Raw genomic sequence first — 25,401 nt, 5'->3', positions numbered from 1 at the left:
AATTTAATGCTCTATTTGTAGTTTGTCCCGTGGGCCATTTTACAGTTGGGTTGGTGCATTACCACACAATTTAAAATTTGCATCGTGCAGGTATGAAATGGAGAATCCAATTTGTATCAGAACTGTTTATGATGAGAAAATGGGAAACTCTTGTCAATGGGGCAAAACCTGTTCTTCATTGTCTGCATTGCCCCTAATCCAACAACATTTGCTTCCTCCTCGCATCCCCATCCAAGCCTAATAATGTCAGATTAAGCTCTGCACAAATGTCCATCTGACATGAGGGCTGGATTTGTGCTGGATTGGAAAATCTGGATGGGCTGGCTCCCAAGACCTATAATTCCACACACACACACACACACACACACACACACACACACACACACACACACACACACACACATAGCCGAGCGGATTAAAAAGCAGAGGAGCTGCAGAGGATCTGCATGTCATTGCAGCAGAGTGGGTGTTTACTTTTGAGCTTTTGAAGTGTTCGGCTGATTGAGGCGTAAAAGTTCCTCAACTATCCCAAAAAGACACATATGAAATAACCCCGTTCATTTTGGAGACAAGGAATCAGTGCGGTTTGGTTTTCTTGACCCTCCCATGTGCACGCAAACGTTTCCTGAGGCCACAGTTCCAATTTAGAGCACCTCAACCCTAGATATGTCCCAATGATGCCCTTGTGCCTCAGTGGGCATGCATGCCCTCCTTTTGTTACAGGGGTGGGGGGGTGAGAGGTGGAGGGTCTTGATAGGGCGGTGGGTGATGATCGCCCAGATTACGTGTCATCCAACAGCCTATTTACACTCAACACCAAACAGTATGGCAAACAAATCTCACCGCAGCATCTAAACTTGGATGGCCGAGATTCACAGCAGTCATAGAATTTCAAGATTGGTCACGTGTTCCCCTGGTCACTCACGTGACCCTTTGGCATCGACCAATTGGGTGGCGCTTCGTCCTGGCGAGAGCGAAAGGAAGAGGGTGGGGATCATTTTCCTTTTTGCGATTTTTAATCTTGCTACATCAACGGCGGTCGTAGACATCATCCTGCCCTACAGAAAGGTAAAACAGTTTTTTTTCGTGAATGTTGATTTGGCGATCGGGGGCCAAGATCTGGTGGTTGCTGTTTTCACCCAGTAAATTCATTTTTGTCCCCTGAAATTATTGGATAGTATCTATATCTTTAGATACACCGTTAATATTTATTGATTTATTTATAGCGATGCTTGCTGGAATTTTGAAGCATGGAACTGCGTAAGCGGAAAACCAAATTGTCCGATGTCATCGGGATTAATTAATTGAATGGATGAATTTGCCAGCCCAACCATGACCTTCTAGATGCACTTCCACTCTTTGGACCCATTGTTTTATTCTATCATCTGGAAATGATGTTATTAACGCTTTCTTAACTTATCGTCAGCGCCACGAGGATCCTATGCAGGGTGGAAATATTTTGTTTGCCACAAAAGAATGACCACAGAATGGGCAGTTGACTGAGAAGAGCTTTTATGCTGTTCAAGCACGATCGCCTTTATGTAGTATGAATTTATCTACAGTTGGCTTGACTCACGCTGCGACATTCTGAAAGGCACATATGGGTCGCTTGTGATTGTTATCCCAATTATCGTCACGTTGATATTAGTGCTGCCTAAGCTTGAAATGTGGTCGGAGCTTGCGTGGCACAATGAGTGACTGCTTTGTTGTTGGAAAAATGCACTTTAAAGAACATGAGCAACATTTGGAAGCATTTACATATCTTGTGGAAAGACCTCCAAGTCAATGAGTTCCAAAGCGAGCAGGAGCCGTGACTTACTTGACTTATTGCAAATTATGGCAACATCTAAAATGGCCGACTTGACGCGCAGCTTTTTCACAGCACAACATGGTGCGCCTGTATCGTTAAGCCTTTGACGGTGCGCCACAGATGCTTGTAAGCCCCGTCACAGCCGCAATTGCAGGCGAACACACTCTGAGACACTTTGAACGCTACTTGCTGCAAGTTGGCTCTGCTGTGAGTGTCTTTGAGGAAGCTTTTGATCGTGATCGAGGCTGAGTTATCGGGATTCTGTGTCGCTGATGTGGACTGACAGCTTTTGAAAGGACTGTCATAGTGCTGTAGCGTTGGGTGGATGCCCTCCACCCACCCACTCTCATCCTATCGTACCACTTGCAACAAAAGCCCACACGAGACGAGAGCTGCTCATATACCAGTGAAGAAAACTTGTGAAAGAAGCTTCCCATATTGAAGATCTTCTTCAATGAAAATCTGATGGTCCTCACTGCAAGAGACGAAATTATCTCTTGAATGCCGTGTTAGAAAAAAAAATTGTCAATGAGGTCAGCCAGAGGGCTCCCCCTGCTCCCTTTTGTTCACCCGTAATTGGAGCACAAACATCCGAAAGACCTCCTCAGTTATGTGAGGAAACACATCGGCCGCACTCGCCTCGGGCCAAATGATGAGCTGCCTCATCTATAGATGCAAACATCTGCGGTAGATAAAAGCAGGATGATTGATTTTTTGAAAACAGCTCATGCATTTTGATCAACAACTCTTTCCAGGAACCTACTCTGAATGTTCAATGCATTAATATAAAGTATTAGTAGTAGTCGGCGTTCTTTTTGCATTCTTGCATCAAAATGCCTCCCTTAATTTATGGATTAGACAGATGAGCGGGGCTTTAGATGGAATCATATGGCGGGGCTATGCAGGACTTTTCCTCGTCATGTTGTGCAATATATTCACACCAAGGCATATTGATGACGGGCAACACGACACCTTCGCCACAATGCAACATTTCTGAAACACCAACATAACTAAGAGAGGTGGTCTTTGGGGATGAAATGACCCCAGTCATTTCCAGCCAGGGGGCGGGTTTTGCATCAGTTACACATCAGCAGCTCCTCATAAAAAGAAGCAACGTTACCATTGTTACAAGAGCAGGAATGGAAGGCAAGACATCAAGAAACAAGGCCTCGGGTTCATCTTTCTTCAACAGCAATGCACAAGTCTTTTCTGTGCATGGCAATCAGACACAGGGAAATTCGTGAGGAAGGCGAGGGGTGTGTGTAGGAGGTATGGTGCATTTTGTGCACTGTGCTGCCCAGCCGAGCGTAAAGCGTGATTAATTCAATGGCCGCCATAGAGGAGGAGGCTAACAGTGCTGCAACACCGAGCATGACCCACTTTCTCCATCAGATGTCATAAAAAATTCCCTGCCATCTCTCATTGTGTCGTCCCCCCAACTTCCTGCCTGACTGTCAGACATGGGGGAGGAACATTGACAACTATGAGCGGAAACTTGTATAATGGTATACACTGGACTTGTCAAAGAAAAGACGAATACTCCCAAACCTGACCTCAAAATGAAAACACCATTGGCTGCGAGGTTTTGGCCAAAAGGGCCAAATGATTCATGGGGTGTTGACCTAGTTCTGTTCCATGGTATACATGCTCAAAACACGCTTCAAATTTGAGTTTTGTTTTGCTTTTGGTTGAGCCCAATCTACAGCGTTCGGTATTCAATCACATCTGAGGAAGAGCTTTAAAGTTATGGTTTTTATGACCACAATAAATGCATCTGTGTGTGAACAGGACACTGACCCTCGGGCTAAACTGTAACCTGAAACATCAAGCAACTTCCAGAGTGCGTTCTGCAGCACTTAGATGTGCTCTGCCTCCCCCCTCCCTGGTGAGGACCTGCACCACTGGATCAAGTCTTAAACGCGGATTAAGGTTTTTTTTTTTTTTTTATGTAATCTGGTCTCCTCTGGGAGATTGGAGAGACAGCTGGCAACAGAATCCCTGTCTTTATCTCTTGGTCCTCCCCTGGCCTCTAACCAAGCCATGCATGCAGCATAGCTTAGCAGAGGTATGATTTCTGGATCCAACACAACATGGTGATGTTGGAGTACAAGGAGGCTGCTACAGCTGCAGAAGTTGCTCACAAGATAGCAATGGTACCATCTTCCAAGAATGTATGCAACGATTAGCCACTAAGTGGGTTCTTAATCATTCAACATCAAGCCCTGCAATTATTGTACCAACAAAGTGGAATCAACATCAGTAGCTTTCTGTTTTTTCTGGCAAACATCTGTCTATTACATGCTTTTAACCAAGAAACATCTTGATTTCTTCCAATTAAAAGACTTCCAGGGCTGGACTATATGAGTACAAAGCTGCTAATTAACAGATGGCACATAGACAGATGCAGTAGCAAAATGAAGCTGGGGCATGTGAGATGTAAACTGTAAATGTGTTTTCATCTCCGCCTCTGATTGGCAGGTTAAGATGTCGTCAAGTTCAGCTGCATCAGGAGGTCTCCCCCACACACACACAATTTCTAAACAAGCATAATTTTTTTCTCACTGGAGAAGAAGAGAAAAGGGAGAAAAAAGAAATGATCTGAATAGGTCTGAGATCGTGAGATAAAAATCATGTTAAATTCAGTATTGCAGATCATCCGTAAAACTGGAGGGTCTTCAGTTCTCGTTCCACCGTGACAAGTGCCCATGAGCAACGTAGCAAACACCGCAACTGAGCTTGCAACTCCCAGTCACCTACTAACCTGATCTTTCTTTTGCATATATGGTGCAACAAAAATATACACAGGAGAGTGTCAATTTAATGTGCCATGATGGATTATATGAAGTGTGATGAATGTAAACATGAGAACGCTTTCAGAACAAAGTAAAATGTAATGAGCCGCCTTTCAACGCTGAAGATTAAAAGAAAACACATTTCACTGGTAAATGGTGTCAGTTGATCGTCTAGTCCAGTGGTTCTTAACCTAGGTTCAATCAGTACCTGGGTTAACCAGGGGTTCGGTGAATCAGTCTCAGGGGTTCGAGAGAGCCTCAACCATGGAGGTTAAAACACACCCAACTCAATATGTCAATTACCTATGATACGCCTGCTTGGCCATCACTGGGTGGTTCATTTTGTGCACAATTAAAAAATATATATACTTCATACTAACTTACTTTTTTTCAGTTTTCAATAAATGGGCTTTTTCATGTCTTGAATTTGTTAAAAAAAAACATTTTTATTTTTCATTAACGAAGGGTTCGGTGAATGTGCATATGTACTGGTTGGGTTCGGTACCGCTAACAAGTTTAAAAGAACCACTCGTGTAGTCATTTGACCATTCTCACTGCGCCCCTGACATTGTGGTCCGGAGCGCTCTCTTGTGTTCATCCTTGTAAGTGGCGCCTGACGTCACTCGGAAATCAACTCCGAGATTAGAGCTGCTGTTGAAAAAGATTTGATAAAAATACTAATGTGTTGGATGGCTCATGTCAGGCCTAAATTCTCTGTTCGAAATACTATGAATCCTTTTGAAAGGTTCCGTGGAAAGAGACATTTATTTAAATGGGAAATTCATATTCACATTTAATCCTGTTTAAACAAGTCATTCGATCAGTTTAAATATGTTGATCAATAGTATGTTCACAATAGTTCACAATAGCATTGCAAGAGGAGTAAAAAATAAAATAAACATTATATTACATTCCAAAGGGGCGTCAGAGCTGTAAGGGTTTTTTTTCCTTTCAAGTTGAGCACTTTTTACGGTGCAGAAAACAGAAAATGCCCTTTGACTGAAGCTGCATTGTGAGCAGGGAACTGTCCCAAGATGTTATCCCTCTTTGCTTTGCAGGTGACCCATTGGCCGACTGCACCCTCACACCCCCACTGGCCCTCGAACTCCTTTCTGACTTGACCACACCCCTTTCCTTTCAAATCCAGCATGGAGCCCATCAAAGTCCAATCAGAAGGCGGACTGAATGTGACCCTTACCATTCGGCTGCTGATGCACGGCAAGGTTTGATACCAGAGCTCGGAGTGCACACATATCAAAAAGCATTCGGACGAAGCCCCCCTCCAACCCCCAAACTCACATTTTTGTACATTTGCAAATTTTTTCATTGTGACAAAAATAAATGTTTTTCTTCTTCTTCATTTGTGTCTCCGCAGGAGGTTGGAAGTATCATAGGGAAGGTAAATACCATCAGATCATATTTCAATGAAATATTTTGATTGAGAAACAATACGCACATCATTTGATTGGACTTTATCACTTCCAGAAAGGGGAGACGGTGAAGAAAATGCGTGAGGACGTAAGTCAAGGTTTTTTGTGGTCATCTACTTGTGAAAGCTGTTGGAGTGGTGCCTTGATTTATGACTTCAGTTTGTATCCTGACAAGGCTAGCAACTTAGCAAAATTTGCCTCAGAACACACAAAAAATAAATAAACAACTCTCCAAAGTCGTAAGTTGGGGCACTTGTAAGTCAAGGTAGAGTTTCTTGCTCATAGACAAGCCTGTGCTGCTATACAGAGTGGAGCTCGCATCAACATCTCAGAAGGCAACTGCCCCGAACGGATAGTCACCATCACTGGGCCAACAGATGCCATCTTCAAGGCCTTCGCAATGATAGCCTACAAGTTTGAGGAGGTAACAGCTTCTATGGTACCTTGACACAAGCGCAATTTACTCTCATTAGTTTCCCTCTTTTATGCAGTTCATTTGGGCGGTGGGAACACAATGGATGGCTGTTTGGAGATACTGACCATCTTTTTATAATCTATTGTTTTTCCCTTTCTACAAGGAACATTTCTCCTAAAACACCATATATAAAAATGTAGACACACCAATGTTACAATGGATTGTTTTTGTGATACGCGCTTCCGTTTGGCAAAAACACAAGAATTTCCGATGGCGTTGCACCCGTCTGTCATTTGACCAGAGTAGAGCAATCAAGAAAAGAGAATGTAGCTTAAATGATGAATTTAGTCCTCTTCTTTACTGCTTTTGTCTGAATGTGTGCTTTGTCAGGTGAAATGAACATGCAAAATAAATTGATTCTAAGGAAGAACCCTGGACATCATTTGAATAAATAAATTGGGCCAAACAATTAATGTTTTGGAAATATTGACATAGTCAACATCTGCGATTGGCTGGCAACGGGTTCAGGGTGTACCCCGCCGACTGTCCGAAGACAGCGGGGATAGAGTCCAGCACGCCCCGCGACCTTTGTGAGAATAAGCGGATCAGAAAATGGATGGATGGATGGACATAGTGAATATGATCATTGACGAACTGGCTAATAAATTGATTTTTTTTTTTTGGAAATGGAATAACACGCTTTAGAACTGATGCCAGCCAGCATGTTTGCTATTATCTTTTGTTGAATTACTCACAGAACAACACAAACCCGGCGATGGAGGTTGCATTTTCAATCTGCCACTCGAAAGTATTCCAGACATTTTGGAATGGTCTATAAAGTGAAGTGAAACAAATGTCATTCCAGGATATCATCAACTCTATGAGCAACAGTCCTGCCACCAGCAAACCCCCAGTGACCCTAAGGCTTGTGGTCCCGGCCAGCCAGTGTGGCTCACTCATTGGCAAAGGGGGCTCCAAAATCAAAGAGATGAGAGAGGTAGCTGAAAGATAACCCCACATTCCGGGAAGCAAACACAAACACATTAGTTCTCTTCCGTCTTTCCGCCAGTCCACAGGCGCTCAGGTCCAGGTGGCGGGTGACATGCTCCCCAACTCAACAGAGAGGGCGGTGACCATTTCCGGAGCGCCGGAGGCCATCATACAATGTGTCAAACAGATATGTGTGGTGATGCTGGAGGTACGCTTGCCTTATGTAGTCTGGGCTCTCATCATGTGGATGTATGGAACGGCAGCCATTTTGGTCCACTTTTACGAGAGCATGTTCACATTTCTACTGAGGGGATTTGATAACACTGATTGCTAATATATGAGTGTGGCAGATGAAGAATATGAAACGTACGGGTGACCCCTTGCAGGGACCAATCACATTTCTGGTCTTTGTGTTGTTTGCATCGTTGATTTGAAAATTTGAACTGCCTGCACTGCCAGTTGTCCAGTGGGCCACCATGATGGCACCCACCATGGATGCCAGGACAGTTGCGACACGGCTGTAAGTCTCTAGAGTGCTTGGGGAGGAGGGGGGGGGGCGGTTTTAAGTGTGTAGCGTCATCATTATCCAGTTGAAAGTGATGTTCCAGGTGAATCACAAACTGGACGTTATGCAGCATGCGCACAGTAAAGAGCACTTTTGTGTCACAGGTCTTCCCTCAGGCACTGTCCCTTTCAGCCTCACTTGATGCTCTCTTTCTTCCTCTTTTTCTTCTTCTCTAACACTTTCTCCGCATCTCACTCCTTCTCCCACCCCTGCTCTCCTCAGTCCCCACCGAAAGGTGCCACAATCCCTTACCGCCCCAAGCCTGCCTCCACCCCTGTCATTTTTTCAGGTGGCCAGGTAAGAGCAGACCCACTGGGGGCGTCCACTGCCAACCTCAGCCTCTTACTGCAGCACCAGCCACTGCCTGTTAGTGTCGCACCAGGTTTTATTCAACCAACCCCTCTTCCTACCGCGCACACACAACCCTCACCCACCCTCACTCCCCCACCCGCCCCCTCAAATAGCATGAAACACTCACTGCTGTCTGCTGTGCCCTCACTACCATCCATCAGCCCGGAATTGGGATAAGAGTCATCACTGTAGTCATTAAGGGAGGATTTGGCTGTGTCTGCAGTGTATTATTTTGGGGTGGGAAAATCCATCAACTTCGCAGGGAAATGGGCTAGTGCACCAAATTATTTATGAGAGCCAAAAACAGAAAAGAAAAATGTCCATACTGTCCTAAAACCGAATGGACAGACCAAAAAATGTAAAAGACTTAATATCCGGACTTAAATACAATCATTCCAAATATATACAACTTTCATTGTTTGATTCAAAACAAGGGCAGCTGGTGCATATACAGGTAAGATACGACACCTTTATTGGTGTACCACAATTGAAGTAATACTAACTGTATGGCTAGGTGCCAACTGCCAAATAAAATTATTGGCCACAAAGACAGAATCTCAGCAAAGGGGTTTCACCAATGACCGGCGTTCTAGTCCCCACCAGTGGTTCAAAAGATGCAGGAACCCAAAATGAAGGTCACCATACTCACCAAAAATCAATATTGTGTTATTAAATTTAGTCTTTTATCGCTCTCTGCAGAACTACACACAAATGCAAACCACATCTGCAGTTTACGTGAACGCTCCAGCTGCTGTCTTTCATGGTGAAGTGAATTTTAGCTGAGTTCTGGCCAGCGCAACCACTCCACCAACCCATTCATAGACCAACATAATTCCTCCTTCCACCACCTCCTTTTACCCCAGTCACAGTGATCCCATTTTGATATAATTCAACTGGATTTAATTGATGATAGACCAACATGACAGTATTCAACAGTTATAATGCATGTCTCTCTTGTAGCCTGTCGAAAAATTTATAGCTCTGGACAGCAACCCAAATTTATAGCACATGGACGTTTGGTGAATGTTGCAGCAATTTAATGAAACAGTTTTAAAAAAAACCAAACAACCATCTCCGTTTCATGTTTGCAGGCTTATACCATCCAAGGACAGTATGCCATCCCACATCCAGATGTGAGTGCTCGCAACATCAGGCGCTTCACATTGCATCCAAATAACTCTCTTGGAATCAAAGGCTCCTACCAGCACCTCCCCTTCCTCTTTAATTAATATTCAATGCTAATATTAATATGGCTATCTGACATGTTATTCCTATATCTTCTGACTCTTGACTTCCTTCTGTCTGCTCTCTGTTAAACTTCCATGGGGCTTGGCCTGCAGCTCACAACACCAACTAATAGTTTCCTCATCTAATATTTAGCCCTTGTTTTTGTGCAATCCAGCATGTAACATCTTACTTTGTCTTCTAAATGTGTTCAAAGGAGTTAAACAAGAACCTCGACACTGCATTAGATATTGACGGCATCTTGGCTACGAAGCTGCTCATGCCTAAAAGAACCAGAACCACTGAGAGACAATAATGATTTTATTATTGCAGAATCAATTAAAGTCCCACTCCACCAACAATCCTCAGGTATCCTAACAGAAAAAAATTAAGCAGTTATTAAGGTCAGCTTGTAGAACAGTACTTGTATAAAAGTCTGAAAGTATCAGATATTTGTAACTCCTTGTAGATCATACTCAAGTATTGGATGTCAAAGTATTTTTAAAAATGAATAATAAGAATACAAATAACGTCTTTGTTGTGTCTTCTGTACAATGACAGAATGACATTGGGAAACAACAGAGAGTGGCTTGAAGTTGCTTATTGGAAAATTGGGTGCCTCGCTTTGGAAGGCAGGACCATTTTGCTACTTTGTGTGGCGCAGTTCATGCATGATGTCAGGAAACAATTTCTACTGATTTTTTTTGTAGTAACTAAGGAAGATGGTTAAGGGAAATGCATGTGTGTACAAGTGAAAATTGACTAAAATATAAATCAAGTAGAGATATGTGAAAATTCTATGTACACTAATCGCATGCACTTTGACTGTGCGTATTCTAGTCACAGCGCCATCTGCTGGATCAGGTTGGTTGCCATCTGATAGTGTAACTTTGAAAGGTAAATGTAAATTATTTTTCCTCCACCATTTGGATCTTGAGCAAAACATGAATGGATTCTTGCTCAGCGTGTGCCAGGCCTCCACAAAGAAAAGGACCTAGTATATTTCTCATATAGAAAAGACTGAGACCATCACTCGCCCTCATGCTTTCACGCATGGCAGAGGTACCGGTAGTTAACTTCAGAAAGGGAAGTTGAGATGCTCGCATCTCCACAACTTCAGGCCAAGCCCTTTATGAACGTCTTCACCTTCGCCTTTTTGTGTTTCCTCAGATCCTATCTTGACTCTCGTAGCCATTCGGACAGACCTGTGTGTGCGTGTGCGTGTGTGTGTGCGTGTGTGTGTCTGTGTGTGCGTGTGTGTGTGTGTGTGTGTGTGTGTGTGTGTGTGCGTGTGTAAATGTGTTTTTAACGATGACCTCATAGCTTTGCTGTCCTCCTCCTCCCCCCCCTCAGCAGTTGAGCAAGCTCCACCAGTTGGCTATGCAGCAAACCCCCTTTACCCCCCTCGGACAGACCACCCCTGCCTTTCCTGGTACGTACCCACCTACACGATGACCCTCTTTACCAAAACTCCTTCTCTCGTTTGTACCTCTAGAAGTGAACACACTCTCGTCCTCCGACACTTTCTTGATCTCTTCCTCTCGCTGTTTTCTCTTCTTCTTTTCCTTCTTTTTGTTGTCTTCCTCCTTTTGCTCTGCCTGGGACATGGCCTGCTGGTGGTCTGCTCTTGTTGATGTTGAGGTTTTTTTTTTTTGGCCCCCCCACCCCCCGCCCCTTAGCATCCTTTCTTAAAACGATGCAATTGTTTCAAAGGCTTTCTTTGGAGAGAGTCAGGTGTTCTGATGAGTGCTCATGGGCCCAGTGTGGCTCATTGCTCAAATGAGTTCCGCCAACGTGTCAAACTGTATTTTATGTATTCTTCCTCTCCTCCTCTTCCTCTTCCTTTTCCTCTTCCTCTTCCTGATGCGGTCAGCAGCAGGTCTGGATGCCAGTAACCAGGCCAGTACTCATGAACTCACCATTCCCAATGATGTGAGTAGCAAATAAAACACTATTCAGGTTGACGTTGGAATTTGTGGTGTTAAGTCGTTCACTAGGGATTCAGTGCTGTCTAAAACAAAGCTTACAAAGAAATGTCAATCATGAAGAAAGACCAACATGTACATGCCCTGGTCATCCTAAGTCCCACCGCCATTCTTTTCCCAGCTAATAGGCTGCATAATTGGACGCCAGGGAACCAAAATCAACGAGATCCGTCAGATGTCTGGGGCACAGATCAAAATTGCTAACGCCATGGAAGGGTCATCGGAGCGCCAGATCACCATCACAGGGACCCCCGCCAACATAAGCCTGGCCCAGTACCTCATCAATGCAAGGTAAACAGATGCTCAATTCATTCCCGCTTTCCCGCATTTCACAACAACAAAAAGTAGCTGACAGAACTAATTGCTCCTTGTCCCCCAAATTAAAGATATCAGTAAAAACAACCGCTTTGGAACAAACAACTTACCTGCTTTGTTGTTGCCATAAATGTCAATAATCTATACAGTATTCTAAAGTTGTTCCAACTTAATCTACTGTACAAGTTGGATTTTTTTTTATAGTGTGTTAGATGTATTTAAATGTCAGTTTGGGCAATAGGGGGCCCCTCCGCACTCGGCTCCACTCTCTAAGGCAAGGGTGTCAACCTCATTTTTGTCGCGGGCCACTTTGGGGTTACGTCTTCCCTTGGAGGGCCGTTACGACAGTGAAACTGAACAAATGTTTAATCTTCAAATCGTATAATTACTTGTGTGCAACAAATTTATGGATTAGTTGTCCACTATCTGTTGTTTGTTCAATCATTGTTGCAGTGAGTATAAACAGGGTAAGACATTTCTTGCAAAATGTCAACGTTATTGCACATGACAATTTGACATTTCGGTACAGATTTTAGCAAGGAAATTGAAGTTGACACACATGATTTGCTTTCGCGGGCCACATAAAATGACGCGGCGGGCCAGATATGGCCTCCGGGCCTTGAGTTTGCCACATGTGCTCTAAGGCGTGTCACAGACTTGACTACACTGAAAAATGTTGTGTTTCCATCTGACTATGATAACTACAGTATGTGAAGCGGTCTGTGAGTCATCGCGCTATGGAAATAAAATGTACTCACTCCACTCCTTGCAATCATCCTCCAGGTTCCGAGACGTGGCGGCCATGTGGAACGACCCATCCTCCATGACCACATCCTGAGCTCCCTGTCTGGCTCTCCTATCTGACCCTTTCCAACAACTGACGACGCCCTCCGGACTCTGGCTGTAGCTCTCCGAAAACCCTGAGCCTCGGCCGCCCTGGTCCTCCACACACCAGCGAGGCCCGAGAGCTCACTTTTATTTCAGAGAGCCTATTCAAAAAAGTCTCTATTGATTACATTTTTGTTTTTGTTTTAGAGAACTGTTGAAGCATGTTGAATGTTTATTAGCAACAACTTGTGTTATTCTTTGCTTTCTGTTCATCTATTCTTTTTTTCTCTCTGTCAGTACTGCGTCATAGAACATTTAAGAAGTAAAAGATTGAACATTTTGTAGAAGTAGTTCTTTGCATTTATTACAGCTCAGTGATGCGATCGGCAGAGTGTGGTGGGATGTAGCCAAAAAATTTGTTTTATAATATATCTTAGAAAAACGGAGCCTTTAGAAAACAATATTGGACTATTCCACTTCTGTCCTAATTTGCATCTTTGTCAAATTACATCACATGACCCTTTTTAGCCAATGGTATCACTCCTAGAGCCTCCCATTTTGTGTTTATGGCCTATATTTATGTATATTATTGCTTATATTGCATGTGTTAAGTGTTGTATTGTTGTGTATTTGAGCAGAACCTGTTCAGTGGACCTTGCAATGTTATAGCTTTGTGCTCCTGCTCTTTTCCGCTCATGTTTCTAGCTTTTTTTTTTCTGGCCATTCACTTGGAGTCCTACACCCTGCCCAGACCTATAGCCTCCTTCTACGACTAGTATATACATGCATGAAAAGAAATTAGACAAAACTCAGTGGCTACAACACTGATTGGAAATTTAAATGATTGTTTATGATTATATTGTATTATTATTATTATTATTTTTTTTGTACAAGGACTATTTGTCAACTACGCGGCGCTCATGCAATAGATGATTCAACATGTTTGCTCTGGACTGTCTCTGATGTGCGATGGGTTAGTTGGCCTCAGGCTCTGTCCAAAACCTTTTGGCTTCTTTCCTTTGTTGTGTTGTGGGAGGGATAAGCAAAAGTGCTTGGACCAAGCCATAAGGTGTTTGTTTGAGGCCAAAGAATGTTCGGGGGTTTGTCGGGTGGTGGGGAGGGGGGGGGGGAGTGGCTCACAGGGGGTTGGGCGGGCATGACCACTCAGTCTCTTTTCACGATTGTTTATTTGTCTCATGTCTCTTTCATCGTTTATTCGACGCTTTAGGTTTGAATGTCTTTTTATGGTCACAATTTGTGTCTGCAATTTTAAAAAAATCATCAGTAAACTCAAGCTAATGAGAGGCACTTAAGGATGCTATTTGGTCAACAAAGCTCAAACTCTGCAAGAAGCTCAATTCTGTGTTGATGTACACAACAGCTGTTGAATGTTACTGTCCAAGTCACATGATCCACTGTATGTCCAACACGGCAGCCGATGCTAATATGCGATTTTTATTTTTGCAGCATGCTAAGTCTTTGACTTAAACATGGACCAAAGGCTGTGAGGATACATTGCCAGTAGTCATTCTGCAATAATCTTACAGTTTGATGTGATAGTTGAGCTGAGCAATGTAACAATAGCTTTGAGTTTTTATTATTTGGGCTGAATAGAATGTCAAAGGACTAGCTGTCATTCTTTGTAAAGTGTCAGAGATATGCACAAACGACTGGAGAGCATTCTTTTTTCTTTCTTTCTTTCTTTTAATTATGGTGGTTCTGTTTGCATTTAGACACAGTCTGTCTTGCTGGCAAAGCAGGACGATTGAGCTGGAGTGGTGGCAGTGTGATTTCCATAACATCAATATTCATGTACAATTATGTGTTTGGAAAATTGTATTTACTTACATCTGTGTGTGTATGACTGAAGCAAACTGCAACTAATGCAATAATAGGGTGCAATGTGCAATTAATTATTCTGTTCCTTTTCCCCTTTGTAGACAGGAGAGCTATGTAGCTTGTTGCAAAATGTTTTTTTAATTATTTAAAGTTATTTTCCATGTGGCAGGATGTGTTAAAAAAAGATTTTTATTTTTCAGCTTCAGTTTATGTGTATTACAGTTTGGAGAAAAAAAAGTGATCAAAGGTTGTAATTATTTTTGATTTATTTGGTCCGTGAAGATCTATATTAGTTGTGAGTACTATGTTTAATTTTAAAGTGTTGGTCAATACAAAAACAAATAAAGTTTCAGTTTTTCTTTCTGTGACTTCTTTCTTTTTTCATTCTGTGTCTGTGTCCTGTCTTGAGATATAATAACCATTGATATATATACACACATTTTTTGGAGCTTCGTGCCAAACCACACCGGACCCCAGGCACTTTAGATACAACATAGAGCAAGTCTATATCCTCACAAACATCTCCCCGCCCAAATAAAGGAACCAAAAAAAATATATATACAGTTTATATATGGATTCCCGAACACAGATCAGGGTCGGGGTCACGTTGCCTATTAAAGGGGCCATGTTGCCAGGATGGCCCATTTTCCACTCATAAACTCATCTCTACGCATGTTTTTGATCAGGAGAATGACAATTTCAATTTGATCAATTGTTTTGGAGAAATCAGTAAATAATTTCTCTTAAAACACCCCCATTTTTTCACTGCAAAATGGAATCCAAAACACGAAACACAAGCACCCCCCATGTCACCCCTACACTCCCAATATCTTGGTGTGACATTTGAGGAGGAACTTAACACAACATGACTGGGCACACATCACTTACAATGTCCAAAAACTGCACTCAATCTGCAGCAACATTGATGTGGGCACCTTTAACATCTCTACTTATGCCTACAAACACAAAAAAAAATAAACACGCTGTTAACACTGTCAGCTACATAAATGACTGATACATACATTGCCCATAAATGAAGATTTCAGGCTCATGAAATGAAATACTCCAGAAGGAAGCACACAAGAATGCACGACTGGAGAATAAGTGGGATTGCATACGTACAATATCTTTAACAAACGGAGATATCAGAGAATATGAGTTCAGATCACATCAGTAACCGGATTGGTAAGAGATGACATTTCAAGCAAAAGAATGGCAGCTGTCAGCAGAACAATGCAAACAATGAAAGTGCTTTTCCTCGCTTTAAAATTCCTGTTTGGCAGTTTTCTTTTTGCACTATCCTCACTGCTCTTTGACATTTAAGTATGTCTGGGTTTTTTGCATGTGCAAAAAGTCAGTCTGTAAATGTGAGCTGCTGTTAATCTAACAAGGTCTGCAAAAACGATATCTTGTTTTCACAACGCTTATTTCATCACATAACAAATTAAGTCAAACACTGTCTTGGAACAACAGCTGGGATAGGCTGCAGCACGGCCGCGACCCTTGTGAGGATAAACGGATCAGTAAATGGATGGATTGACTGTCTTGGAAGACTCACAGTTTGATGAAATAGCTTGTCCCGCTAAAAAAACAAGTGGCTGGATCTATACTTTCAGACAATTAATGAAACAAAGGGTGAAAGCCACATGCGGTTTATCAGCTCCTCACTAAGTGTGCAAATGGCTTCACATGTCATCCAGTCCAGTGAGAAGCTGTGAAATTGAGCTTGTTTGAGCAATACAATTCATAGTCGACTATGAAAGCCACTACTCAATGTCACAAACAACAAAAGGTACAGTGGGAGCAGATAGGACAACAATGCGAACCCTGTCCTGTGGTTTTTCTTTTTCTTTAAGCGGTTAGCTGTTTAACATTGATGAAAAGTGGCGTGTACATGAAGTCACTCCAGTGATGCAGTTTTGCTACAAATGTGCGAGCAGAGGGGACTTTTGCCAGGAATCAGACAAGATGAGTAAGGATGTTAAACAAGTGCCCTGGCCAGTTCCAAGCGGCTCGCCGCCTGTCAAGGGAATCTAGAGGACTGATTATCCAGCAGAAGGAAAAAAACTGCTTTTGGGCTCTTGTGACATTTATTTGTACCCTTTGATACTTGGCTACTGTCAAGAAGACTGAAGGACAAAGCAAACTCATACACGTTAAAATGCTTCAGTCGTCAATATAATCAATCATGTTGCCTTTCAACAAAATGCCATGGCTGAACTCTGCACAGCTGCCATTTAATCATAGAGACACTTGGGCTGCATCCAGGTGGTTATAGCGATGGTGTTGGACTACCTTCAAAGGTCTTTTCTGAGCATGGGCGCCACAGTCAACATATTGAAGTCCTCTATCATAGAAGAATGGCCCAAAGGAAAAGGCCAACCTGAAACTGCTGTGGGTCCAGCAAGCAGTTAAAATGAGTTTGTATTATCGGCACGTTTGGGGAGTGGTTAGCACGTCCGCCTTGTAGTGCAGTGGTCATAGGTTCGATCCTGGCTTCGGCCTTCCTGTGTAGAGTTGCATGTTTTTTCCATGCCTGAGCCAATTTCCTCCCACATTAAAAAAAAAAAACACGCATGGTAGGTTAATGGAGCACTCAAAACTGCCCCAGAGTGTCATTATTAGTGTGAATGGCCGGTTGTCTATGTGCAGGCTGGGATTGGCTGGCGGCTGGTTCAGGGTGTTCTCCTCTGGCTGCCCGAGGACTTCAGCAAGCCTGCGGCCCTCGTGGGATTCAGCAGTTTCAGATAATGGATGAATGAACGAATTTGTATTATAAAAGGATGAATTGTGGTCGCTCTGATGCACCACTTCAAAATGGAAGCATCTCGATCTTAGGTTGTGGCATTCTATTAGTTCACCACTAGATGGCACTATGTTCTACATACTACACCTTTAAACTGCGATATTGATCTGTCGCGCCATCATCCCCCGACACCCCTTTTGCATCATTCAACGAAAAAGCATATTTTTCAATTCTATACACATTAATCATATAGTTACATAAATAAATTCATGGTAAAATTTACATTGCAAATCAGGTAATGGCCATTTTTTTTCTTCATTTAATTTTGTACATGAAAAAGATAATACACGATGTATAAATGGAACATCCAATTTGCTACAAAGAAAATGTATTTAACTGTCATACGCAATCAAATAAGAAGAGTCGCCACAATGAGTTAAATGTCTAGCAGATGTAATTACAGTGTCGTCTATGAGAGTGTCTCCGGGAGTGTGACCTCTTAGAAACTCAAAACACACACACGCACGCGCGCACACACACACACACACACGCACACACACAGGCTTAAAACTGCACCGACAGCAGCCGGCAAAGTCTCATTGAGCACTTGCATCTTGGCGGCTGCAGCTGCTTTTTGCTGTTCCTTTTTGGGGTTCAAGCTAAGGACATATGATGGAGAAGATTTTTCAATTCCGTTGAACATTTTCCTGTGACGCATTCAGGACCAAACTGAGAGGAGGGAACGTCCAGGTATTGATTTCTTACTTTTTCTTCACTTATTTGTCCCACAATGGGCTATTTTTGTGCAAGCTGATGTAAAATAGCCCAAGAAGTAATGTTCTTAAAATATTTACCTTTTTTTGTTTTTTTCTTTTCTTTTAAACCTTTGGGATATCAGTGATTTGTAAAACAATTCATCTCGTTCATTGACACCACAGTTTCTGTGATGACTTTTTTTTGGACATCCATTTATGTGTCAGTAATCTTTTGTCTGTTATAATAATAATAATAATACATTTTATTTATAAGCGCCTTTCAAGACACCCAAGGACACTTTACAATAACAAAAAACCAAAAAAAATACGGGTTGAGCAGCGGCAGCCAAAACGCGCCAGCGTTCACTCAACCCGAAAGTCAGAAGGGAGGGAGGGGGTAGAAAAAAAAACACGCTCGAACTACCCTCATTTTGAGGATAATTTTAGTGAGGCAAAAACTCCTGCACAAGCATATGACAGTTACAACAGGTCACAAGACATAAACAATGAAGACGGTGAAATAAGGGAATGTATGAGGGAGGGGGTGATGGTGGGGGACTAGCTTCCGTGCATATTTTCATCAGGAGAAGGTCGAGATAGAAGATTTTTTTTTTTTTTTTTCCAAGATGGCGCCCGAGTAGGCAGCCTTCGGCAAGTGCTCTTCAAGAGCCTTGCTTTTTTGTTCTTTTTTGCTGTTTTTGTCTTTTGTTTTGTCACATGTTGTTTGTTGTTTCATTGTGTGGACCTGATATGGACTGTTTTCAGCGCTTTTTGGCCACGACATTCGTCAAAGGAGCAGTATCTGTGCTTGGTGGTTGCGCCTTCTCGGCAGCACGCCTGTACCAGCACAGATTTTGATTGGGAGGAATGTCGGCGCCATTGACTGTCGGTGCTGGACAGACCTGGGGCGCTTGTGTTTTTTGCGCCAGTAATGGGCAGCATTTTTCACAACCCCGATTTGTTCAGTGGCTATGTCAGCGCTGTTGGACAGTTGGCGTTGGTGCGGCTGGATGGATGGCCGCTGAAGTTGAGGATGAGGAGAGAGGAGCGTTGGCGAAGAGCGCAGATGCATATTTGGAACCGTGAGTCGCCGCTTGGAATTGAAATGGATTTCATTGGGACAGGAGAAGTGAACCAATCTCTTTTTTCGTCAATGGATGCTACAGCTTCTTGTTGACTTTGAAACTTAGCTTGTAGCCGACGTGTGCACATTTTGAGCATGACGTCTCTGATCCACTGGTTAAAGGACACTTTGATTCTCTCCTCTTTCATCTCAAACCGCTTCAAACAACAAAGCGTGTGACGGAAAAGTGGTTAGGACTGCACGACTGTCTGTGTTTTATGTTATGTGTTGTGTTTATTATTTTACCTTATGTTAACTGTTTTGTAAAGCGCTTTGTTACAGCTGCCGCTGTTGTGAAAGCGCTATATAAATCAGCATGTATTGTATTGTATTGTATTGTATTGTATAGCAGATGTTGTTTTGGTAGCAGGCTGCCCAAGAATTTAAGACAGCCTTGAGTCTGTGGCTTATGTCTCTTTAGTGGCGTCGATCAGCCAAATCCGTGATTTCAGTCAATATTTGAGCACGGAGTCCAGTTTCTCCAAGTTATTGTCCATTCTGCAGTGACGCTCCAAAACCGCAACAGTTTGTGGTTGAGCACAGTCTGAGTGTGAGTGTTGGACATCCGCGTTATGCCATCCTTAGACCGGCAGCCTCTTCCAATAGAGCCGCTCCCGTCGGTTGAATTTTTCGATAGATCAGGAAACTGCTCACACCAAACAGCAGCATACCTGTTATCGGAAGGCCGAAAATGTAGATGTCATCCACATCCTCAACGGACAGTGTTGACAGGCACACCATTCTCCGCTTCCTCCAAGGATCTAGGGCAGGGGTGGCCATTAGGTAGATCCTGATCTACCGGTAGATCTAAGACAGGTCCCAAGTAGATCCGAGGAGAGTCGAGAAGAATACAATACAATACATACAATACATGCTGATTTATATAGCGCTTTCACAACAGCGGCAGCTGTAATAAAGCGCTTAACAAAACAGTTAACATCAAGTAAAACAATAAACACAACACATAACATAAAACACAGAAAGTCATGCAGGCATAACCACTTTTCCATCACACGCTTTGTTGTTTGAAGCAGTTTGAGATGAAAGAGGAGAGAATCAAAGTTTCCTTTAACCAGTGCATCAGAGACGTCATGCTCAAAATGTGCACACGTCATCTACAAGCTAAGTTTCAAAGTCAACAAGAAGCTGTAGCATCCATTGACGAAAAGAGATTGGTTCACTTCTCCTGTCCCATGGAAATCCATTTCAATTCTAAGCGGCGACTCACGGCTCCAAATGCGCATCAGCGCTCTGCGCCAACGCTGCTCTCTCCTCATCCTCAACTTCAGCAGCCATCCATTCAGCCGCACCAACGCCGACTGTCCAACAGCGTCGACATAGCCACTGAACAAAACGGGGTTGTGAAAAATGCTGCCCATTACAGGCGCAAAAAACACAAGCGCCCCAGGTCTGTCCAGCACCGACAGTCAATGGTGCCGACATTCCTCCCAACCAACAAACAACCATTTGTGTGTCTTTGTACATGTTAGTAATATATTTATTGTGTTAATATACACTGCACACTGATCATCTTATCAGTCTCATTTTCACAAAATAAATAGTTAAAAAATAAAATAAAGCAGGTAAATCGTTTGCAATTGCAGCTTGTGATCAGAGGTTTTCGTGTACAATTCACAGAGGGCACGAGCAAAGAATAGGAATCTAAGAGGGCCCAGGGAAGCACTTTAAAACAGTACGTGTGAGCTACCATAGTTAACAGGCTGCAAAAGTGAGTCGCATACCTCCGTTTCTCATCATGGCGTGCGTGCGTGTGCGTGTGTGTGTGTGTGTGTGCGTGCGCCGGTAAGGGTAGATCCCGTGAGGTTAGCTGATCGAAAAGTAGATCTTCGATCCAAAAAGTTTGGGCACCCCTGATCTAGGGTGTACCCAGCAGCAAAAGTCCCCGAGGGGCAAGTAGGCTCCCCACTGCCTGCTCTTCTCATCGAGAAAATGTTGTCGATGGCATCGAGAGATCAGCCAACCAATTTCATGTTTGTTTTTAGGATGAAAATACGACAGGAGGCTAGGAAAAGTGAGACAAAGACAGCACATGGACAGAGTGGCGAGCAGGGAAGGGTGGGGGTGGGGTGGGGGACAGGAGCAGAAAGCAAAAGCGTCCCCCTTCGTCAAGAGGCAAGCAAGAAGTTATAAACAATGCCCGCGGAATGTTAGCAGAAACAGCATCTGAGTGACTTTGACTCCCAGTATTCATTTGTCATCCATGCACATCATTTTCCTGCTAACGCTGGAATAAATTCTAATCTAGATTTTGACCTTCAGTCCTTTCGTATGATGCACTGTTACTGTGAGTCATATACATTCAAAAAATATATTTGCATTTCGCCTCATCGGGTGGTTTTATTTTCCCATGCAAAGGGTATCGTACTGTGCAAAGATGCTGTTTTATGATTATCTGAAACTTTACTGAGTTTCAATTGTGTACAGAGGAGTTGGTGTTGTCATTAAACAGCCTTCTCTTTCTCTTTCTTCTTTTTCAACCTTCTCTTTCTAGTCATTGGCAAAAGATGAGGAGGGACCAAAACAAAACGTTATACTCCTCTTTGGCAGATGATGTCGACAGGGCTCCACTCTGAAATCTCGTGTCCCAACGATGCGAAGGTTGCCACACATTTCGTGCGAGATCCTGTCTTATCTGGAGCCAGATGACAAACGATCAGGTGACAGTCGAAAATGGCGCTGAAGACAAAACTTCCGGACGAATGGGGACCACTCCAAGGTCATCCAATAATCCTTGCTCTTATCTTGACTTCCTGGGTTCACTGTGGCTTCTATTGACCATGATCACCATCGCGCGTGCCTGCCCAAAAAGGTGCCATTGCACTGAAAGGAATGGCGCTGTGGTGCAGTGCACGTCACGTAACTTGGACAACATCCCCTCCAATCTGCCCAAGGACACCGTGGTTCTCTTGCTCTCGTCCAACCAGATCACACACGTCCCCAAGGAAGCCTTCACGGACCTCCACCAACTCAGGGACCTCGACCTTTCCCATAACCTCATTGAAAGCTTGGAGGTCGGCGCTTTCCAAGGAATTTCCCAAGGCTTGAGGACCTTGGACCTTTCAAACAACCACCTCAGCAGCCTGCCAAAGGAAACCTTCACGAAACTGCAAGCTCGTGTGCGCTTGTCCAATAACCCCTGGAACTGCGAGTGCTCTTTGCAGGAAGTGTTGAGGGAGCTGAGACTCGACCCCGAGACGATCAATGAGGTGAGCTGCTCGATGTCTGCGCAGGACGAATATGTCGGCCAACCGGTCATCCAGGTGTTGGACTCGGGAATCAACTTCTGCAACTTTCACCAGAAGACGACGGATGTGGCCATGTTCGTGGCCATGTTCTGTTGGTTCGCCATGGTGACCGCTTACATCATCTACTACATCCGACACAACCAGGAGGAGGCAAGAAGGCACTTGGAGTACCTCAAGTCCTTGCCGAGCAATTCCCATATCAGCGGGGACTACGATACAGCCAGCAGTGTGTTTTAGAAATGATGCACCAATGAATATAAATGAGTGTGCATTGATGCATATAGATGAAAGTCAAGCAGGGAAAATGTTTGAGGCTTGTGAGCGATAAAACCAGCTCGACGATACATTGCTGCACAAGTCAGATGTGATAAGAAGCATCCAAAAAATTAAAACAATTCACTGTCTTGAAAAACACGCACATATGTGTCGAGAAGGACAAAATGTGAATGTCTAGAATTTTCTGTGTTTGGTTGTCATCCCCAAAAAAGTCTCTGAAGTCTGAGTTTTATTTGTGCTGTGGAAACAACTCAAGGCAGGATCTGTTTGAGCAAGGTGAAGGGCAGATGTAGCCTTTGTGACTTTCTTGATTTGAAGTACTCAAGTGGCGTTCTGGATTTTGATGTATTTATGTTCTACAGCAAATCTGTCCTTATTAATGGAATGCATATTGTATGCAGATTTTTAGTGTCTTTAAACATATATCACATTTTGCTAGAGATTAAATTACTTTAGCCCTATAGTGCTAAGAACGAATTAAAAAAATAAAATAAGGGAAATGTAGATATGACATCCAAGAGTTATTCATTCATCCATTTTTTAATCCGCTTATCCTCACGAGGGTCGCGGGCGTCCTCGAGCCTATCCATACTGTTGTGGGCGGGGGACACCCTGATCTGTTTGCCAGCCAATTGCAGATCCAACTGTAGTTATTTTCTGAACAATGAAATAAACAAACATTGCAAATGAGAACGTTTTATTCTCGGGCTGCTGATGTTACCAATACATCAGCAGCCTGAGAATATAATATAGAAATAAATAATAAATTCCCATTTACTCTTCAAGACAGTGTCTTTTACATTTTGCAGCTATTGATCGCAGCAGATGAAAACTGTACAACGCAACAAATAACAAGCACACAGGTCCTCTACCAACAAATTAAATCCATAAATAGGATACGACTGTGCAAGGCTTCTTAGAGTATCTTGTTGCAGTTTATTGGACTTGGGGGTTTTTTTTGCCTCGTGGTTGCATTCTAATTTGCCTAACCATGTGACCAAGTGTTTTATGCAATTATATTTCTTGGACCTTGCTCTCCTCAAACCACTTCCACTCCAGGTCTTTGTCCCAAGGCTGTAAAGTGAGATTTACATTCATAATTTGGAAATGGTTGAGTTCAGAAAAGTCAGTGGATTGAAAATTGCTGCAATTCATTCAAGCCAAGACATGAATCAGGAAGAAAAGTTTGTTCCTGAAAAATTCAGTTTCTTCAGACTGTAGACTTCGAACAGCTGGAAGACCAATTGAGTTGCAACTACCATTAGCTCAACTCAAATGTGAGTTTGTATAAATCATTATCTGATGTGTCAGTGTCTGGTTTAATAAAGGTAAGTGTGGTTGAAGAATCCTTCAAGCCAGTAAAGCAACTCAAGAAAATGTTGTCGTGTTTTATCGACGTCTAGGCGATCCAGACATTGCAGCTCTAGTTAGAAATATACTGTATGTGGTACATGTAAAAATATGACCAATATGAAACAACTTGCTATGAATGTTTTTGTTCGCAAATATTTGATGGGTGTGACTGTTTGATGAATTTACCTGCTGCCTCCCGGAATTTTCCAGCTGACGGTCAACCACTCATCCTGAATCGTCAGTTTAACTTGATGACCTTCAGCAACACTGAAAAATGTCAAAAACACAAAGGCACAAATTATGAATCATACAGCGGTGGCTTTGTATTTCCTTGGGTAGTCTCTGTGTGATATTAAAATTGGTTTGATGAACTTAAACCTTTGTATATCATATATATGCAAAGAACACAGAAATCACGAATCAGTTCCGTGAAAATATTTTGTTGTAAAATGTTCAAGTACAGTTCCGTGAAAAAATATTTTCACGGAACTGTACTTTAACATTTCCGGGAAGTTGATTGACCATAAGGCAATCAATCGTAACATGATCTCATTTTTTTCAATCCTGACTGTACATTTTAATGCTGGGAATTTCCCTTCCTAATGCATAACGGGGTGACTACATACTTGCAGAAGCGCAGTTATCTGTTTTCCCATCCATTTGATGCAATCAGGTCATCAGCCTTCAAGCTTGCTCATACAATCAGCATCCCTGCCACCTGCTCCAAGCGCTGAATGAAGTGATGAGTGAAAGCAAACACTTCAAATCTCTTCATCTCTTCCTGGATGTTTGGCAAACGAGTCCTTTTCTTCTTGACTGGGACCAGTGAAGGGTTAGGCTTTGTATTTCACTCATCAAAGTGTCTTACATATGGTCATCATACTAAAATATATTGCGGCACATTTATTGCCGTTTTTGTTCGCTTAATGCATTGTTGACATGCAATAAAAAAGTGGCAGTGACTTAAGTACATTGCTAAATCAGTGGAAAGGGAAGCTTTTTGCTAATGTGATTACTCTCACTGAGGCATTCACAAAAATATGCGCCTCTCAAATTTTGGACATATTATGTCACAAATAGGAGGAGATCAACATCCATGTGTGCAATCCAAAAATGAATGCAAAATTGGGATTGGCGTCTGGAGGATGATAATGTGCCACCGCGTGGCTTTGATCACCCCCATTCATCATTCTGCCCCCTGAGTACATTTTGAAAAGTGTAAATAATACAAAAGGAGATTATTTAGGAATTAAATGAATCGTTTTATTTTAGATTGCCTGACTGCTTTGTGTATAGGTGCTCTGCTCTTGAGTGGCAACTAGTTTGTGCCCTACCTCT

General features: G+C 42.8%; 2 protein-coding genes across 10 annotated transcripts; both read left to right on the top strand.

The window, feature by feature from the left end:
* Nucleotides 1-826: 826 nt before the first annotated feature.
* On the top strand, nucleotides 827-14,912 carry LOC127595491 (poly(rC)-binding protein 3-like). 9 transcript variants are annotated; one of them, XM_052057020.1, is made up of 14 exons: nucleotides 834-1,068; nucleotides 3,599-3,695; nucleotides 5,661-5,825; nucleotides 5,978-6,001; nucleotides 6,088-6,120; nucleotides 6,340-6,456; nucleotides 7,313-7,444; nucleotides 7,517-7,645; nucleotides 8,225-8,368; nucleotides 9,445-9,486; nucleotides 10,931-11,009; nucleotides 11,451-11,509; nucleotides 11,684-11,853; nucleotides 12,661-14,912. In XM_052057020.1, the coding sequence occupies exons 3-14, from the start codon at nucleotides 5,751-5,753 to the stop codon at nucleotides 12,713-12,715; spliced, it is 1,059 nt and encodes a 352-aa protein (XP_051912980.1). In that variant the 5' UTR covers nucleotides 834-1,068; nucleotides 3,599-3,695; nucleotides 5,661-5,750; the 3' UTR covers nucleotides 12,716-14,912. The 9 variants fall into 9 exon arrangements, with proteins under 9 accessions (XP_051912988.1, XP_051912980.1, XP_051912985.1 ...); XM_052057023.1 differs by lacking the exon at nucleotides 3,599-3,695 and having other exon boundaries at nucleotides 835-1,068; nucleotides 10,934-11,009; nucleotides 11,454-11,509; XM_052057022.1 differs by lacking the exon at nucleotides 3,599-3,695 and having other exon boundaries at nucleotides 835-1,068; nucleotides 10,934-11,009.
* Nucleotides 14,913-16,931: 2,019 nt separating this feature from the next.
* LOC127595492 (leucine-rich repeat-containing protein 3-like) lies at nucleotides 16,932-24,077 on the top strand. The gene is made up of 2 exons (XM_052057029.1): nucleotides 16,932-18,040; nucleotides 21,681-24,077. The coding sequence occupies exon 2, from the start codon at nucleotides 21,832-21,834 to the stop codon at nucleotides 22,669-22,671; it is 840 nt and encodes a 279-aa protein (XP_051912989.1). The 5' UTR covers nucleotides 16,932-18,040; nucleotides 21,681-21,831; the 3' UTR covers nucleotides 22,672-24,077.
* Nucleotides 24,078-25,401: the final 1,324 nt, after the last annotated feature.

This window comes from Hippocampus zosterae, chromosome 2 (genome assembly GCF_025434085.1).
Source record: "Hippocampus zosterae strain Florida chromosome 2, ASM2543408v3, whole genome shotgun sequence".
Classification (NCBI taxonomy): Eukaryota; Metazoa; Chordata; class Actinopteri; order Syngnathiformes; family Syngnathidae; genus Hippocampus; species Hippocampus zosterae.
This window is presented reverse-complemented; position numbering and strand designations above follow the sequence as displayed.